This window comes from Rhopalosiphum maidis, chromosome 2 (genome assembly GCF_003676215.2).
Source record: "Rhopalosiphum maidis isolate BTI-1 chromosome 2, ASM367621v3, whole genome shotgun sequence".
Classification (NCBI taxonomy): Eukaryota; Metazoa; Arthropoda; class Insecta; order Hemiptera; family Aphididae; genus Rhopalosiphum; species Rhopalosiphum maidis.
In genome coordinates, this window is record NC_040878.1 from 29,200,277 (window position 1) to 29,215,446 (window position 15,170).

At 26.7% G+C, this 15,170-nt stretch overlaps 1 protein-coding gene across 2 annotated transcripts in view; it reads left to right on the forward strand.

Annotated features, from left to right (window-relative positions):
• LOC113551498 (discoidin domain-containing receptor 2-like) overlaps window positions 1-15,170 on the forward strand; it is a 159,185-nt gene that overhangs the window by 123,462 nt on the left and 20,553 nt on the right. For both annotated transcript variants that reach the window (XM_026953767.1, XM_026953766.1), the window contains 2 exons: window positions 8,435-8,611; window positions 12,368-12,501. In XM_026953767.1, coding sequence (XP_026809568.1) covers window positions 8,435-8,611; window positions 12,368-12,501 — 311 coding nt within the window. The remainder of the gene's footprint in view (window positions 1-8,434; window positions 8,612-12,367; window positions 12,502-15,170) is intronic.

The window sequence follows — 15,170 nt, forward strand, 5'->3', positions numbered from 1 at the left end:
GTTACATCCAAAAAAATATGACCAATATAGTATAAATATACATGTAACCTAACCTATGTATATATATATAACATAAATTGTATTAAATAATTATTTACAAATTTTAGTTATTTACCAATTACCTTTTCTTTTGTTTATATTTTTACAAGTAATAATAATAATACACGAATAATATTATATTATTTATATTAATATACGTTAATGTCGGTCGTCAATAAAAAACAGAAACACGATTAATGTTTTGAATTTCCGATAGTGATCGACTAGCTAATATTATCAGCTGATAATCGGAATATATTAAACGAATGAGAGTAAAAATAAACTATAATAACATAATAATAATGCCGATGCCGACGCGCAACGACGTGGCGACGTCGAAAATAATTCGCTGAAAACAATTTAATTAGTTATGTGCACACAAACAAATGTGCACATCAATTCCATTATAACGCGGGTTGCGTGTTTCGACTTGCTTTAATTTTTACACTGTACTAATGTGCACAACGATTCTGTGCACAACTGCACTTCTATAATAATACACGCCGATACCGTTCCGTCGCGGACAACCGGACGGCTGTTTGGCAGTCGAAATAACCCAATCCAAATATCATATTATTTTCATAATATTCTGAATTTATGTTTTCATATTTTGAAAAATAATCTTAATTACATTACAGGTACTTAGTCGTATTATTATGATTTATGTTTTTAATTTTTCTTTAGTTTGGGTAGGTAGTACACGTGCACTTGTGCACATACATACGAACCGCCACTGATTACATCAATAAAAAAGAGTTTTTTTTTTTTTGTATAAATTATAATATTATTGTAAAATAATTTAATATACATTATTATTTATTGTTTTGATAAAAGTTGCAAAAATCCATCCGTATTTCAACTGTTTTAATTTGATGAGTAACCAGAGAGTTTGTGTTGAATTACTTAAGTCCCACAAGGTCACAAGCCACTTACGAAATTATAAATGTACTAATGTAGTGTAACTTCATATTATGCTTAATTTTCTATTAATAATAGCTCACTGGGACGTTGAAATAAAATAAAATCCTCGGGTTGAAAAATGTTATGATACCTAAGCAATATGCTAATCTAAGTTGAAATTATATTTTAGACTGTCTTTTTAGAAAATGAAACTATAATTATCCGCTTTTAATGATTTAATTTAATTTAAATTACAAATCAAAATCTGTAAATAGAAAATATTAATATTATAACTTACAGTAATATATTAAGTAAACATTTAATTTTTCATTCATCACTACTTAAATAATATATCAACAATTTAATATATTTTTAGAATTTTAAACAAATATCGAAGTATAAATTAACGTTCATTTTTAATAAATTGTTGGTCGAATAATTCCATTTCATAGTAATAAGTACAACCATTGAATGTAGATAGAACTCACCATGTATATTCAATTATTAAAAAGACATCTACAATAACGTCTTTATGTAAGAAACACAACTTTATTTTTGCTGAAATCAGCATATAATTTACATTATTGTGTATAATGATCAATTCAAATATACTATACTTTATGATGATGAATTTTAAAACCAATATTAATCGTTAATTAGAATAAACAATAATAAAAAGAAGAAGAATAATCGCAAGTCGAAGAAAAAAATAAAATGAAAAACTTAGCCATTGCGTGCAAACGTAATTGAAAAGTTTCCTGTCGGTGGACGGGTTCTTTTTCTTTCTCTTCGTATTTTTCAATCCTGTGTTATTGTTTCAACGAATGCAAACTTTTAGGCGACTAACGGTTTATATATATATAAACTATTAAAATAGGTGTATATATATATATTATATATTATATATATTTTTTGCTTTTAATTAATTGGCAACAATGGTAGCCATAACCAATAGAAAAAGAATAAGACAGTAGTTTTCAATTTAAATTGTAATGCTAACAGAAAATTAGCGATAAAAGTGTTTCATGTTTCTTTTTAATGACCGTCGTAGATATGAACAATTTGAAATCGTTTATCCGCACGTAATTTATTAATATTTCACTTTTTAAAGAATATATGATCACATTTTGAGTAAATATGACCAATTTATAAAGTCAATCCAACAGGATTCCAAGCACTAATATCTATTATAAATAAATATGTAATAGTATTTTGTTTGTAATATTATATTGAATGAGTATCATCTAAATGAATAAATGAATATCGTACTATATCGTCCAAATGAAGCAATCTGAAACCAATTTTACAAAAATCTACATATATTACAATTATTTGACAGGTCACTTAAAAATACTATCTTATTAGCAAGGGCATAGATATAATGACGGAAATAATCACATCATTTAGACGGCGTAATTCGATAACCGGAGTTCTTGAAGGAGAAAGCCCTCTAATTAATCGATTGGCTAATTAATAAACTGTGTGGGAAATTTAGGTGATCGTCGGACATTTTGACCGTGGTCGCATTTGCCAGAAACGGTAATAATAAAGTGAATAATTGACTTAAGCTTGTCCGTTTCACCGATGAACACAAATTGGTTTTGTCGGGTAACTTAATATAAAAGTCCGTGTTTCTGGTTCACGACCGTGTTATGAGCCTCTTAAAGCAAACTCTATTGTTACTGTTCAATACACATACAATAACCACCTTATTGACCTTTTGCAATGGTAGAAAAATTGTTCGTATTTGTTCAAAGTAATTTGTATTTATAATTAACGAACGTTAATATTAATATCACACATAAATCTCAAACGTTGTACACTTGTTCCAACGATTTTAACACAAATATTACGTTTGCTTTCAAACAATGATTATATAAAATATAAATACTACCTATCAATATATTATATTATCATATATTGTTATTATAATATTATAAAAAAATAAAATATTCCTAAACGTGTTTTCCATATGATATTTGATCATTTAAAAGAAAAGAAAAACTATTTAAAAAACTTCGTACTGCAAAGCTGAAAATGTTATTAAAAAAGTTGCATTGAAATAAACTCATTAAATTTGTTGAAAATATAAGAATATAATATGTTCAAGAAGGTTAGATATATTGATATTTTTAGTTATTTATCAATATTAAAATTTAATTTAAAAATACGATGGCAATAAACAAATTGTCAAAAGAAAATTACATTGCATCGTACATGGATTGACAATTCAAAATTACTGAATATTCGTCAAAATAAATATATAGATAAGATTAAAGATAGGTATGTATTAAATAAACATTTGCCATTTTTTTATGTCATGGTCGTAAGTACAAGAATAAAATATATTACTGTAGATTTCTTCCGAATTGAAAGTATCAAATATTTAAGATCTTCAATTCAGTAAAAATATAAACCTAATGGAATTGTAAATTTTAATAATTCAGAAACCTTGCACAAAGATATAAACAATAAAGTGGTGAGTAAAAAAAAAAGATTGGCTCGATAATTAAAATTTAAAAAAAACCATTAGTATTTTGTTTATTACTGACCTTTAGTAAACTGTTGGACTCTAAGCATTATCTTATAAAGATGCCAAAAATATTTATATAATAATATCAAAACTTTTCAATTGACATTTTTCTTTATTTGTAATTTTTATTATTATTATTTTTATTTTCAGAAGGTACTTAAAGAATTTATATTAAACCTTTACAAATTCCTGCTTCGTTGCATTCAAAACTTGTATATTATTAAATTATATATATATATATATTTTAACTTTTTCTATCTGGATGACTCGGAAATTAAACGCATATTGATTGACATTTGAAAATTAAATTTTTTCTACCATTATCATTAAAACTGGAAGTTAAGAGGCTATGTTCGATTTTCCATTCAGTGAAGCTATTGGGCTTAAGTTTCTGACAGTTTAATTATAAAGCCACACCGTTAGTGAATGATATTGTTTAAAATTAAAGAAAAATATAAACGAATATAAGTTTAAAGTTAAACGTCGTAACTTTGCTAAAAAGCTTATATGAATTTCAAGAAAAAATATATATTAATGACTATAAAATCATTCGGATATATTAAATTTTAAATAGATTTTAATAAATTATTTACTGCGTAACTCAGTATGTAAATAGTAATGACCATGTTCCATGAATCTATAGTTAAAATATTTAACTAGTGCGTTAGTGCGTATGAAAAAGTATCATCTCGTTTAATATTTTATTTGGTGTAAACTACTTTAGTTATTGATTATATACTTATAATTAATATATATTATGTAAGTACGTTAAAACTATAACTATATCATCAAACGATAAAAATGCGTTTAACCAAAAAGTAATGCACTACGCGTATAATCCTGTACCTATAAAATAATCAAAATAATTAATAAGAATAATAATAAGTAGATAAGTTAAAAGGTAAATTTGATTTTTATTATTATTTAAACAAGTTATAAAGCGTTATCTATATTTTTTGTCATAAATACAAAATATTTATTTTTTTTAATTTAAAGTGTGGTTAATAGGACTAATAATGTGGTTACTTAATAATTATTATACAGATAAATGGTGAACTTGATATTTTTTAATGTAAACTGTAATAAAGATGATCAGATTTTTCATACACCTTGTTTCGAAAACAATCATGCTATTATTTTTAGAGCTACATAATTTTTACTTTTGATTGCTTATAGTCTTATTTCACATTAAACAACTACTACATCGTGTGAAGAAAAGCTTTATCATATTGGCTAATTATCCTACGCCTATTTATTAAATTTAATTGTATAACAACTTCAAATATAAGTAAATCCGCCATTCATTATAGATTTGATACAAAATACTTAGATTTATTAGTTTAGTTAATATTAAATTCGCTTATTATTTAATAAAATATTGTCTTTTATTTTATTTACATATGATAAATAAATATAAATAATGTTATAATCAAATGAATTTAAAAAATAATAAATAATGATTTAATCCATTAAAAACACTTACAAACATACGTACAAAGAATGAAAAAAAAGAAAATTATCACTCATTTTTAAAATAAAGTATTAAGTATTAAGTTTAACGAGGAATAAACGATTTAAAAAAATATTTTATAACTAAAATGGATATTTACAAAATCTAGAACGTAAATATGTACTTACTATTATATTAAAAATTATCTACAATCAAAATATAACAGAATAATTTTTAATATGAAATTAGATCACGGCCTAAGTTATTATTAAATAGATGATACGATTAATCTTATATCAAATACCCTTAAGCACTACATCTAAACCTTTGACGCTTTAAGTTGACTTGTTTCTGCAGAGACCATGGTTTCGAGTGTTTTGGATATTTTACTGAGGCAAACTTCGTCAAAGACATACAAGTTTGAATCACAATCAAAACAGTTTCTTCGATAAATGGATAATCTCTTGGTAGGTTTTTAAGATGTCAAAATATATGCTCACCTATTTTGTTTGGAAAACTTAGCTTAAGATAACAACGGTAGTTTTCAGAAAACTTAGTAGTAGATAAAAACAACTTGACGTATACTTTGAATGTATATTGTGCATTATTCGTGATAATAATCGGTTTATAACGATGGAAGTCTCTAACTCGTTACACCTATAGTTTCTTAGGAAATAAACAATAGAAATATATTTATAGAATGGACAGAAAACATTTATTAAATAGAGGAAAAAATAATGTCACTATTACATTTTTGTACCTCTTTATATATTTAATTTGAATATTTTTTCGAGCAAGTTTGCAAGTTTTCATAAGTCGTACCTATACATTCGACCACATAATATTATATCCGCGTCTCGTTTAAACGAAGTTTCCAGATGGTTTAGACTATAATAGGGTATTCTTGGAACCAATGAAGCAACTATTTGAAATACTAGATATATGGATCTCTATTAAGTAATTCCGTGGAATTCAAATTATATTCAAAATATAATTATTAATAGTTATAAATATATGTGTGTGTGTGTAGTACTTACCACAGGTATATTAATATGTGGTTAATGCACGTATTCGCCAAATGTTTGTACTTACTCAGATTACAGCCAGGTTTACTATAATATAACCACGTGGGGTCTACGCATCTACGTTGAGATAATTGTTGATTGTATATCTCATAATAAATTTCTTTTTCACAAATACACAATATTATTCTATGATTTAGAATTTGTGAAAAATTTAGTCTAGTGAATGCGGGAGCATGAATCCTCCCGCTGGTCACTATGACGTAAAAACTAGTAAAGGTTTTGTGGAGGTGGCGTGGTCCTGTGGTATTTAAAATATTATATAATTTTCCTCAAAGACTGAAAAAGTTCTCGCTGCTGCCACTGCCACTGCAGAGCATTTCTAGGATACAGCTACGTCGGAGTTTACTAAACCTTTCTATACGCAGTATATACAGTAACAGCTGTTGTGCGAGGTTTGGGAAAATTTGACACAGAAAAACCACACCAAAATTACGTTGTTGACGACGTATATTATGACGTGCCACGGAGTTTGGATTTTATAAATATAAATACGATGGCTTTGAAGAATTTAATATATTATTACATATACCTACAAATTGACCAGCGGCGTCGGTGCTATTACCGTTTCTCAGTCCTCTCCTGGTCGTTTACAACATACACCGCGCAACGAACGTCCAGTCATCCATCAACCCACCTATTCCACCGTCACCACTCTGAAATCGTTCGCGAAGCGACTTCCTTACAGCGATAATTTGCACCACCATTCTGGCGCATAATGTCGTTACCACGAAATGCATTCATATATACTTATTCAATCTGCCATCGAAGAAGTCGTGCGTGTTCTTACCGTCGGTTAGTGTTGGAAGTACTGGTCGATAAGCCAGTTTTACATTATATTATAATATATACTTAACCTATACTATACCTTAAATGACCCATGTATACATGTACATATTGTATATTAAAATAATATACTTCCGTATAATTGCATTTATGTATCCCGCGTTCTACAGGTGAAATACTTTCCAAAAAAATAAACGAAAACTGTTCATATACCACGCTTGTGTTACGATACTAGACGAATAAAATAAATAACATCAAATATTTGAAATTATAATAACTATTAAATATATAGCATATTTTTATATTTCGGTTCTACATCAGGTATATATTTTAAACCCAAATGCATTAATAATCTTATTACGATGTTATTAAAGTGAATATACAAATATTAATAGATATAATGTGAAATTAAAGTTATATGTTTATTTAAAATTTAATTTATTCAAAAGCATTCAACGGGATGTGATGGATGCTAAATTTTAAATTTAAAAACACGTTAAGACCAATATCATTGTAAATATAAAATACTGTATGTTCGTGCTATGTACAATTTAAAGTTATGTATATTGTATACACTATAATACATACATATTGCGCCCGTCACGAAATTTTAGTAAAACGTTTTCTCGTACCAGGCGGGTCTGCAATATATAGTAAATAATATACAGTATATAGTGTTTGTATGTGTATTTCCTCTCAGTAAAAAATACTCATCAAAAACGTAACACCTCTACCCCTCCCCCACCACAATAATCTGCTATAACGATCATTATGTAACCGGACAGCGTAGAATGTTCTCTTTTGCGGTGCCGTCACACGCGGCCTCACGACCTTTTTCTCGCTGACGTGCATATACCATAATATATACATTATACAATATACATATATTTGTATAGTGTTATTTTACCATTCGGACATAATGATGGACGCGCGTTTGGGTTTTGGGTACTAAATCATATTGACAATACTTGTTAATTTATATTTACCGTTTGGCGATGCAGTGTAAAGTTTTATGTAATTATATACTCCATATAAGTTTGTTTTTCCGAAGAAAAAACTGTCACCATCATTGGTTCTTTTTTTACTAAAAAAATTTTCCTGCTGTCCGGGCAGTTTTTTGCGTTTCGTTTTTAATAAACGAACTACCTATACTACGCGGTGTGTGTGTGTGTGTGTGTGTGTGTGTGTGTGTGTGACGTGTGTATGTGTACGAATGTACCTATAGGAGTAGAGATAGTTATACACGCATGCCAATACTATTTATTATTTTCATACAAACGTTCAGAGTGTCCATCACTCACGGATGAGCCGCATTTCCCTCCGTTTCCTGTATATTATTTAGGAAGGTTCTAGCAACCGTAGAAATTCCAAACCCGTCATGTGCATATTGTTATATCCTCGAAGGTGTTTTCACCGAAAGGTCGTGACCCTTTTTGGCGTATATGACGTATGTGACGTGAGCCTGGTGTTTAAATACATATATCTTCGTGTGGTTCAAAGTTATCATCTCTGTGCATAAACCATAACAATTTCTTTTGTAAAAAATCATCATGCGATTATAATAACAATGTACTTCCACCACTACTACTACAGTATATTAAAATCACATGTTATAATTTATAATAATTTAATATATTTTTGCAGACGGAATAACTAGTTACACGATCCCGTTGGACGGACCTGCCAGTGATAATACGGACGTGGCGGACCTTTCGTACGACGGTGTGGTACGTGACGACAAAATTCAAGGAGGGCTCGGACGTTTGGTCGACGGTGTACGGGGAGAGGACAACTATAAAATGGATATCGGTTACGGAAAAGGTAACACAATGATATTATAAAAACGCTAAGTTTTATATTGAACTATTCAGAAGTATCTTACGAACTGAATTGTTATGGTAGCCTAGGACATTAATAAATAACTTGGAAATAACAGAGTATAACTTTTATGATTAATAAATGGTTTTATAATTGTCCCATAAAATATTTAAGTTATAATACATATCACTTAAGTCTGTGTGATTAACAAAACCATGGGTTTTTATTATTTCAACCATTATATTATATTGTTTTTAATGTTTTTATTACATACAAACATTACATTTATTAATTAAATGCTCAACTTTAAAGTAATAACCATTTTTGACTACGGCGCACCGCTGGTACTATATTGTGACTAATACCCGTATAATAGAGTTAATTAATCTAATCTGTATATTTTATGATACAATATAATGGCATCCGTTTAACCGATAAAATATACCAAAAAGTAAAACCCCATCTTCCAAAATATATTATCCAGGAACGGTAAGCACGTATTATTAATCCAAGCGACAGCAGCGTTCTTATACGTAATCGCTCACGAACGACCCATTGTTGTATATAATATATATATCTGTATTATATTACGCGCTCTTATATTATATCTGTCTAATTTTATAGCTCGTTGTCGAATAATAATTTTACATCCTCAGCTTTACTGTGTTCGACGGCAGAAAGTATAAAGTAGTTATATTAATAACAATAATATATTATTATATTAGAGTTTACTATAAAGAACAACAGCTCCGATGATGGTGGTGATGATGATGATGATGATGATTATCACCGTAATAATAAACACTTATTTCAATAATGATATAGAGAATATTTTATAGTACAAGTATTAAGTATACAGTATATTATTCGCATATATTATGATTATGATTGTTATTAACATCGCGGGCATCTGCGGGAGTGACGGCAACGGACCGCTTTATTCAATTAATATTTTTCCCGCGCGCTCAAACTTTCAGAGCGCAGCCGGTTTGTACTCGCGGAATGTGACGTTTGTAAAAGCTAATGATATGGACGTTTTAATAAGCCCCGGGAAACTTGCACGCGTTCTGCTGCAGTCTCCGCGTGTATATAAATAATAATTCATGTTTCAAAATCCCCGGCAATAACAATAACAAATAAACGTGCGTAACTTCGGAAAACGAAAGCCTTATAATATTTTCCGCTAGTGACGAGGAGTAGGGGGTCGACGAGAAGTGGCGAGCAGGGTATACGTTGCGGGTGAAGGAGTAGGCAACGGCGGGTGGTTGGACGGAAACGTAGGGGTTCATTATAACGGAATGGAGGTGAACGTATTGTATGCAATATGCATGTATATATATATATATATAAATATTGTTATATGCGTATAATTTTGAATATTACGACTCTCCGAGCATGACATGAAATACGATAAAGTAAATCGGGGAAAAACTATACTAATGGAACAACGGGTAATGACTGTGGGCTCCCTTCTACTACGCACCCCGTCCCAGCCGCATTCTAAGAGTTATTTAACTTTAACCCTTGAGCCTTCTACTACATGCCTCCCCATTTTTTTATTATATTTTTTTTTATACATAATATAATTATTATTATTTATTTCACTGACAAATATATATATATATATATATAATGTTACGTTATATACACCATTGCAATTTTTAATACAGTATATAATGCGAAAACCATAATAACTGTAGCGGGGTGAGGGTCATAATAAATTTACACAGTATAGTGGCATACTATAAGTATAAACCATCGTGACTGTATCACACACGAGCTCCCTAAATAACTTATACCGAAATTTCCGTGTCGTGGAAATAAAATTAAATTTAAATTCACACTTATATATAATGATTTAAAAATAATAGTAAATTGTATCATTACTTTACTAGTGCCGTAAAAACAACAATAATAAAAATAATACAGAATTATTGTTTAACGCGTAAAATAAAAATAAAAAGCGATATGTCATTAAAATGTTGTGAAAAGTTTTTCAACGACTCTAATAGTTGAGTATCATTGATTTTTACTATATGCAGTGTGTAGAACCTATGGTAAAGATGAGAAAAACGATATAAAAATGTTTTTAAGACATAAAACTTCAAATAGGTTTAATTACATTTGAAATAAATCATGTTAAATGGATTACCAAATAATTTTAAATATAAAATAGTCAATTGAATTTTAAACAATGAAGTAAAATATAAAACAGATAATTAAAAAATGATATGATAACATATATTTTAAATATTGATTAGCTAAATAATAATTATTTTAACAATACTTAATAATATTAATTTATTAGTTATTATATGATTCATCTAATTATTCTTGAATTTTTAAAGAAGTCTAATTTACATTTAATGCCTATGTTCTAGAAGTTAAGTATTTAAAAAAACAAACAATATGTAAATTATTATATATAAGATAATAATGATATTTGTAAAAGAAACAAAATTACTTATGGTATAATATTTAATAAATCAAAAAAGATATCTAGCAAAAAGTATTAAAATAAAATATTTTGCAATTTGTATTTTAAAAAGTTATTTTTCTTCTTACTATACTATGTATATTATATATTAATATTTATGCCATGTATTATACAATAAACAACCACATAGTTTTGACATACATTGAAATATTATACTTAATGCATTGATTAAAATATTAAATATTTTAGGATATTATGGATTTAAAAAAAAAGCACATAAATATCATAATATAATACTGAATATTAATGCTACTATTTGTAGATAACAATTTATAATCATAATAATACCAAGGAATTAGTTTTTAAATACAATACTATTTTCTATATCTACACGGTTTTTTTTTAAATGCCTGCACATAATTTATAGTTATTAACATATATCTGTATAATAAAAGTATAAAATAATAGTATATAATGAAAAATTCAGAAATCGAATAAATCACTGAAGTGATTATCATTAAATTAAAAATTAATAATGAATCATTTAATTTTAAAAATGATTTAGAAAAGAGTGGTCGGTCTTGATGTTGGAAAAACTTACATTTCACTATCTATTTTTATGTGACTTTTCGATTTTTTGATTTTTCTGAAAACTACTTGAAAATTCGAAAAACGAGCTACTTAAAGTATATTCTATGTTCCATTCTAAACTCCAAAGATTTAATCTGTTCGACCTTTTTTACTGCTATAAAAAAATTTAACAGAAAATAAAAAAGGTAAAAATTTTTTATTATAGAACCAGCAGCCTCTGTCGTCCGCTTAGAACCTAAATTAATCATAAAAAATATATTTATTTATGTCCAAATTGTATATAATATCTACTAATGTTGTACTGCCGTCTATAAAATATAAAATATTTTTATTCGTCGAGTATTGTATTTATAATACTTATCGGAATTTAATGTTTCACGATGGTTTTGTTGACGATCACGATAACTTGTTTTAAAAATTTTCATATATACTATTAAAGAACATAGTCGTTTAATAAGAATATTGATAAATTATATTTTTTTTCAATTTTATTTAAATTAAAATGATGTATAGATACTACATATTATTGAAATAAAGTATTATATCTTGAAATGTGAAACAAATCGGTTGTTCTGAAATTATTTCTAAAAGAAATTCGTTATATGACCTACTAATATATTATTTTTATTATACGATATCGATCTAAACTTAAAAGTCATTATTAAATAATTTTTAATAAAATTAATCTGATAAAAAATAGTCTAATAATTCACATTATTTTTTTTATTTAGGTAACGGATGGGTTGGATGGCGTAAAGAATCTTTTTCAAAAGGATTTGTGGAACTAATATTCGAATTTAGCGAAGTAAGAAATTTTTCGGCTGTGCACATATTCACCAACAATTTTTTCAGCAAAAACGTACAGGTGAGTTATTTTATGAAATTCTCAGAATATGTTTTTTATGTTGTTATTTGAAATACACGTCAGAGTTATTTCATTTTATATTACAAAGGGGAATTTTCATAATAAATCCTAAAACTAGTGAAAACCTGCCGGCTATGGCTTAATGATCTCTTAGAAATAATATAAAAATCGTAAGTTTCAAGTACTGTTGAAGTATGTTGTACAACTTCTTCATCCTTAAAACGCGATAAATGTGTGTGTGTGTGTGTGTGTGTGTAAATATATACTTGTAACAATAAAAACTCTGAGCTTATATGTCTGCATGTTCACACACCACATTTTAACCTGCTAACTTAAAACAATAGAAAAATCACAACAATAATGTGCTAATGAACCTCATAATATTATATAAAAATAATTTTAATTTTTAGTTTTAGTTATTTAAAAACATAATCAATAGAATAACTCAAAATTTACCTCTAAAAATAATTTTAATTTATTTTGCAATGATTTAAGTATATTTACATAAACCCTAAACTTCGCATAGTGATATTTTAGTACCTACGTTTTATGAAGATCTAATGTTTTTTGTCAACATGTCCTAAATGAAATATAAATAATGAAGACACTATTCTCATCACAATTATACAATAAGAACCTACTACGGCGAGACGTTAACCTTTAGATAACAATTACGACTAAGGTATATGTAATGTGTTAAATAATTCAAAATAAAGATGATTCAACCACGTATCTTACGAATATACGTATCATTAGATATATATACATAATATGCATTAAATAGACAATTATCATCAATATAAGCTTATGGTAATTGAATGTGTATAAATCACTGTTTAATATGTATTCACTGAGTGCGACCAGCTCAATTAAATATTTTAACTTTGAGCTTATATAACTTTGGAGGATTATTATTACTATATTGAATAAATTAAATAATTATTATAACTTTGTAAAAGCAAGTATAATATCCACATTACGTACTCAATACTATAAACTGTTGATACCTATCAATTAAAGATTATACTTTTCCTATGTTTACAGTAATAATGTTTTCAGTAAATAAATCAATTATCATTTTTTTATTTCATACAAACCATATAATATTGTGTTGGCTGTTTCTAAAAAACAAAAAATAAAGATATAATAATTTGCTTAATACAATTAAAAATACGTTAAAACTTAAAATTTTTAATATTTCGACGGAAAAACACTTGTATTATTATAAAGAGCCGTAATAATATTAATTCTTAATTCCTTTTACATAATTATGAATGCTTGTGTAACCTAAATTAAATGTAATTATAATATTATACACTTTTTTAATAACATTTTTTGTATACTTTTTAGTTCTTAAATTATTTCAATGGATAAATTTGTCATTAACCATAGGTTCATTACTTAGGTACTAACTATTGCTTTATGTACAGTAGACGCCGCCTATAAGACTCACTTTAGGACCAGCACAAAGTGAGTCTTATAACCGAATGAATCTTATAAGTGAAGTAGGAAAACATTTTTTAATTGCATATTTATGAATTTTATTTTACTACATTTTTTGCTTTAATTTTAATCTACTCTAATATATATTATATACTTATGATATACGATAATTATTGCAAAAAATATGAAATGCGATAAAATTTGTTATACATACACATATTATAAAACATGAATCAAAACCAGAAATAATCCAAAAAATATGAAATTTTTGAAAACCAATTTATTTATAAATTTTAACCAACAATATTTATTTTTTACCATTTTTTTTTTTTACGAAATTTAGTCTTATAACCGAATGTTTTATAATGTATTTGGATATGTTCGGATTGTTCCAGACGATTTTAAGTCTAATAAGTGAGTGAACCTTATATCCGCGTGTCTTATAAGCGGCGTCCACTATTTATTATAGTGTTAGGAAAATAATTATTTAGTTTTTAAGTTATACTTTGGATTATTTTCAACTTCTTATATTCCATATTATTCTTACATACATAAGTAAGGTTCAGAATTTCAAAATTAAAAATTTTACTTTTTGTAAAAAATTTCGATAATATTAAAAAAATATGTTATTTTTTTTTTTTATCAATACCCTATGGTTTGATAACTATTATTGTATTAATACGTTGATAATCTTGTTAACGGTTGTAACTTATTATTTCACTATTATTTTTTTATCACTTAACAATTAGGTTTTTAATTCTTTTTTTTTTTTTTGAATAATAGCGTTATGGTTTATTATTATTATAAATTTATTAAAGTATATACGTATAACATTTGAATACTTGTACTTAATTATTAACTATACCCATTCTAATAATAATAATACTACTATTTCATACTTATATAGTTTAAAATAATTATCAAACAATATTAAGTAGAAAATACTAAATAATAAATACAAAACATCAAACATTTTATTTTTTTTATTATTATTACTTTAAAATATATTGTGATGTTAGATGTATTTATACTTTATAGTACAATATATATGTATTATTTATGTTATTTAATTAATAACTAGTTACAATAAACTGTACTGAAAGTAAATCATATAAATATATAGTATAACTTTAATTTACTCATAGGGAATTTAATTGAGCTTTACATTTCAGGTAAATGTTAAACATATTAAATTCGATACTATATCGCACATGCATAGAAATGTT